The sequence below is a fragment of the Camarhynchus parvulus genome, chromosome Z (genome assembly GCF_901933205.1).
Source record: "Camarhynchus parvulus chromosome Z, STF_HiC, whole genome shotgun sequence".
Taxonomy (NCBI): Eukaryota; Metazoa; Chordata; class Aves; order Passeriformes; family Thraupidae; genus Camarhynchus; species Camarhynchus parvulus.
The window spans coordinates 43,377,740-43,382,529 of NC_044601.1; the positions used below are offsets into that span (position 1 = coordinate 43,377,740).

At 50.8% G+C, this 4,790-nt stretch overlaps 1 protein-coding gene across 1 annotated transcript; it reads right to left on the reverse strand.

Annotated features, from left to right (window-relative positions):
- Positions 1-288: 288 nt before the first annotated feature.
- LOC115915546 (acrosin-like) lies at positions 289-2,765 on the reverse strand. Its single transcript, XM_030969020.1, has 5 exons — positions 2,698-2,765; positions 2,152-2,394; positions 1,554-1,819; positions 1,121-1,266; positions 289-642 (listed from the first exon to the last, which is right to left on the reverse strand). The coding sequence occupies exons 1-5, from the start codon at positions 2,763-2,765 to the stop codon at positions 289-291; spliced, it is 1,077 nt and encodes a 358-aa protein (XP_030824880.1).
- Between the last annotated feature and the right edge of the window lie 2,025 nt (positions 2,766-4,790).

Below are 4,790 nucleotides of genomic sequence, written 5' to 3' on the forward strand. Positions count from 1 at the left end.
TGATGTCTGTCCTCACCCTGATTTTGCATGTACCAGGTGTGGAAATCCTTGCCTGGCATGGGAGACTGAATGGGACTGAAAACACCATTAACAGTGAAACCAGACAACTTTATTTCCACAAGTCACTCAGATTCAGGATTTGTATGCACACAGAGGAGAAGCCACGAGCAGGATAGGGCAGGCCTTAGACACTGAGGCTGCCTTTGGATCAGCAGACATTGCCCCAAAAGAAAATGGTCATGGTCATGGTCATGGTCATGGTCCACTGCAGCCTGCACTGGATCCTGTTCATCCTGCTTCTTTAGCCAGTTTTCTCCTTAGGACCTGAAGGAGCTCCTGCGCCTGAGTAAAAAATTCCACCAGCTTCTGGAGTGAAAATGGGCAGGAGCTAAACCTGTCCGATGATCCTGGTGTTGGCCTTCGCTTCTGAGGTGGGGGTAGGGCAGTCATAGAATGTCTAGATGCCCTTCTCTCTGTCTGCGGGTCTATCTGGACTAGGATCCAGTCATAGAAGTGCTGAACGGAGGTGTAGACGCCAGGCTGGTTTGCTCCCGCACAGCCTTTCACCCAGCTGGCCACACCAACGAGCCAGAAGAAGGCAGCATTGTTATCTTTGCACACCAGAGGGCCACCGCTGTCACCCTGCAGTGGAGCAAGAGAGGAATAAGGTAATATTGGGTAGCTGCTGCTAGCACTAGAGCTGTCTCCTTCTCTCTCACAGCCCTTGACGGAGCTGCATTCCTGGTAGAGAAAGTCTCAGCCCACATGCTGGAGCCTCCAGAACCTTGGCTGGGAGCAGGGTGAGGGGCTTGTATGGTAGGGCTGTCTCTTGTCTCTGCACAGTAATCCTGGGTGTGCAGAGCATGGATGTTTCAGGGCTGGCATCTGGACCTCTGGACTGCCAAGAGCACTAGATATGCTTTCTGGGTGTAATGCCCCTGGGACAATGGGGGCACTGGGCAAGGACCTGCAAATGGGGAAGGGGAGGGAAGCCCTAACAGTGGTGGGCAGCTGGGACTGTGAGTGACTGACTGCAAAGCAGGCCCTGGGCTGTGTTGGGGTGGTGCTGCTGAAGCTGCCCATGCTGCTGGGGGCTGAGTGGCTTGTCTCACACTCCTACCTGGCAGGGGTCGATGCCACCCACTGAGTAACCAGCACACAGATTTTGAGTGTGGATGGCCCCTGTGTACCAGAGGCTGCTGTTACAGAGCTGGACATCAATGAGGTGGACCTTGGCCTCCTGCAGCACATCACTTGGTCTTTGAGCTGTGAGCACAGAAAGAAATGAGCATACAGCAGTTCCTTGGCCATTCCCCTCTCTTGTTGGGGGATGAAGCCCTTCCCTAGGGCTTCCCTGGGGTTCCCTAGGCAAATACCATGTTTCTCTTCTTTCCCTCCTCTGTCTGGCTTTGGGGAGTGGCCAGGACTACCACTCCAGTGGCAGACATCCTACAGCCTGACTCTGGCTTTGGCCTCTGCTGTTGGGAAGCCCAACTCATCTCCCTTGCCTGCCAAGTTTGCCCTCAGGGCATGTGTCCCTTTTGGGAACCCACCTCTTGTAGTAGTAGTACCCCAGCCAGCAATGTAACAGGCTTTCAGCTCCGACACTTTCAGTGTGGTGTCAGGCACACAGCCCAGCTGTACGTAGTGGTTGCACACGACAGGCTGGTCCAATTTCAGCAAGGCAATGTTGTTCCTCTCCTCACCAGGAATATAGTGTTCATGAACCCGCAGCTGCTTAATCTGGCGCACTTGCACCTCAGGGCCCAGCTGAGTCAACCGGGTAGCCCCAGCCACTACATGCCATGTGCTGGTGTTCCTAAGAAGGACATGGAGAAGGAGGTGAGAGGGAGCAGAGCCATGTGCTGCAGCAGCACAGGAGTTCCCTGTCCTCTGCTTTGCAAGTCAGCGAACGAAGCAGTGTGTATGACTGTCCTAGCATGACTTAGGCTTCGAGAACATTGACTTAGAGGCTTCTAGGAAGCAGTGGCAAGATCACAGAGTGTTCTCTTGAGTAGTCACTCAGCTGGGGTCTGCAGTGCACAGACATTGGGCATACTGCAGGGAGACAGGATGGGAGTAGGCCATGGTGCTGCCAACAGGGTACCTGCTGGTGTAGTGGAGATAGACCCATTCCCTGCTACTCCCTACCTGGCGTTGATGAAGCAGTGGGCAGCTGTGAGGACCCACTCTGTGCTGATGAGGGACCCTCCACAGATGTGCCCTGTGCCTGGTTCCCAAGGATCCTGGATGCTGACAATCCCAGCCCAGGCTCCTGGCTGGACATCTGTGCCACCAATGATGTGCACTTCACCATAGTCTGGAGCCATGGGGTCATAGTCATGAGCCATGGGGCCATAGGAAGCAGCCATGGGCCAGAGACCACAGGTCCCTCTGTAAACAGAAAGTCATTGCTTGATGGCTTGCTGCTGCTCAGGCTGAAGGTCAGCCAGCTTCCCTCTCCACGTGGCATTGTTTGCATGGACAGCAGAGCCAGGGAATCCCATGGGGCATGTGTCTGTCTGTCCACCCCTGTTTCTTCTTGAGCCTCCACAGACAAGTTGTGCTGCAGCTTGCGCACTGTCAAGGAATTGAAGCTCCTGCATGGAGCTCACAAAACTGTAGTGTGGCCAGAGGGGACAGGGAACACCCCTCAAATGTTGTCCAAACTACCTCCAAGAGCCTGAGGCCACTTACCCACAGGTGTGCCATGTGCTGAGCACAGACCTACACATGGCCAGTAGGACGAGGCACAGCAAATGCATCACTGCCTTGGCATGTGCTGCAAGGAGTGAGGGCTCATTCAGTGCAGCCACCAACTAATGCAGTGCCTTTGGCACCAGGGCTGATGTCACAGAGCAGCTAGTTCAGTGTTTTGGTCACAGTGGCCTTAGGGCATGGACAGTGGAGGGGCAATGTAGCGTCATAGAATCATAGACTTCTTTGGGTTGGAAGGGACTATAAAGATTATCTAGTTTCAACTCCCCTGCCTGAATACCTTACTCTACAGCAGGATGCTTGAAATTCTATCCCACCTGGCCTTGAACACTTCCAGGGATAGAACAACTTCTTTAGACAGCCTATGCCAGTGCCTCACCATCCATGAAAGTTCCAAGCAGGAAGGGAGGCAGAAGTTGGGACTGGACATTCCTGACAGGCCCCAGTGAATTCTCTGCTGGTAGGATGAGGGTGTGCAGGCCTTATGGCAGGTAGCAACATTTGGCTTTCAGCACTGCCTGTTAAAAGCTCACAGGAATAATACCCCATGGGGTATAATCACAGCATCTTTGGAAAGTTCACTGACACTTTGCTCTCTGCATCAGTTTGCCAACAGGTCCTTTCCAAAAAACATTCAGTAGAGAGCAATACACATGGGTTGGGTGCTGAAGGTCCAATCCAGTTACAGCTGTGATGGGTAAGCAGCAAAGTGTAAGCCCAAGTGCAAGCCCAATAAACCAAGTGCTCCCAAACAGTGTCAGCCCTCCTGCACCAAGCGCAGTGAAACACAGATGCAGCACAGTCCATAGTCCATACTAGCTACAGTAACACCATCGGCAGACTCCGTGTCCTTGCTGTTTATGGCTTCTGTTGCTGTTCTGGGCCCACACTGACAAGGATGGTTTTGGCATCTGGGGTGTGTAGCCAAGGACATTCAATTTGAAGTAGACAGGGAATGATGGTCCTGTGGGGTTCTCAGCCCCACAGGCCAATCTCCAAGGCTTTGGTAAATCCCATACCAGTCTCATCTCATCAGTCTGGCTGCTACAGCCTTGTTCACCTGCTGGAGTGTAGGGTAGTCATGGCAGAAAAGCAGGAGCCAGCCACATCTATTGATGTTGCTGAGCACAGGCAGGTCCCTGGAGGGAAGAAACAGTGTTTCTTTTCTGGTGTCTTCTCACAGAAGCCAGCTGTGTTGTTCTACCTTGTCTCCCTTTACAAGACTTTGCCACTTAAATCCAATGCAAGGCTGCAGAGAAAAGCCATGAGAACACAACAGAGAGGTGGTCAAAAGGGTGTAATGATGAGAAACCCAGTCTGGTTAACTTCTCAGGGAGAAGGTGAAGAAGCTTGGTACTAAGGAAGACTTCAGCCTGGCAAGAAATACTTCACAAGATCTAGCTGATATTAGGTAAGCTCAAACAGAAGGCAAGATGAGGTTTGTTGTTTTGATTTTTTACCAGTAAGTAAAAGTACTGTTAAGGCAGCTTGTGAAGGTAAGTCAGGGACAAATAAATTTGAACCCTGGTGAGCACCGTCCTTTCTTGGGTGAATAATTTTTCTGCTGGTTTACTTTAAAAAAGAGGGTAACATTTTTCCCAAGTGGTCTTGAGTTTTGGAAAGTACAACCCTACTCCAGGAGATCATTCCAAAGCAGGTGGCTTAGATAAATGCAACTTCATGATTTTGCTTTCAAGCTGTCGTGATGGCCCAGGTGTGACTATTCCAGAAGGTCTGCCCAGGCAGTTCCATACTCAGAATTAGGCCATTTTGATTCCAGTCTGAGATGCAAATGCTATTGAGGCACCACATAGATGCAAAGCACCCTAAGCCCACCCTTTGTAATCCCTCACTAAGCCTTCCACCATAATTAGGTTCTTTGTGCAAGCACTAAATGGCTCTCAAACATCTGCTTGGAAAGGTTTTGGAAGAAAAATATTTAAATGGAATATATTTAAACATGAGGATTGTTTTTAAAAATCTCATTTTGGCATGAAATTTTTCTTCTGTTGCTCCTCTAAGTGTTGAAAGTTTGCTTCTTTAATGTTTCTGAAGAGCCTATATTTTGCTCC

Excerpts from the sequence above, each read along its gene's own strand:
- LOC115915546 (XM_030969020.1), bottom strand. The coding sequence starts at position 2,765 with ATGCATTTGCTGTGCCTCGTCCTACTGGCCATGTGTAGGTCTGTGCTC. Across the intron at positions 1,820-2,151 it reads CACTGCTTCATCAACGCCAG|GAACACCAGCACATGGCATG; the intron begins GTAGGGAGTAGC and ends TGTCCTTCTTAG. Across the intron at positions 643-1,120 it reads GTGGCATCGACCCCTGCCAG|GGTGACAGCGGTGGCCCTCT; the intron begins GTAGGAGTGTGA and ends GCTCCACTGCAG.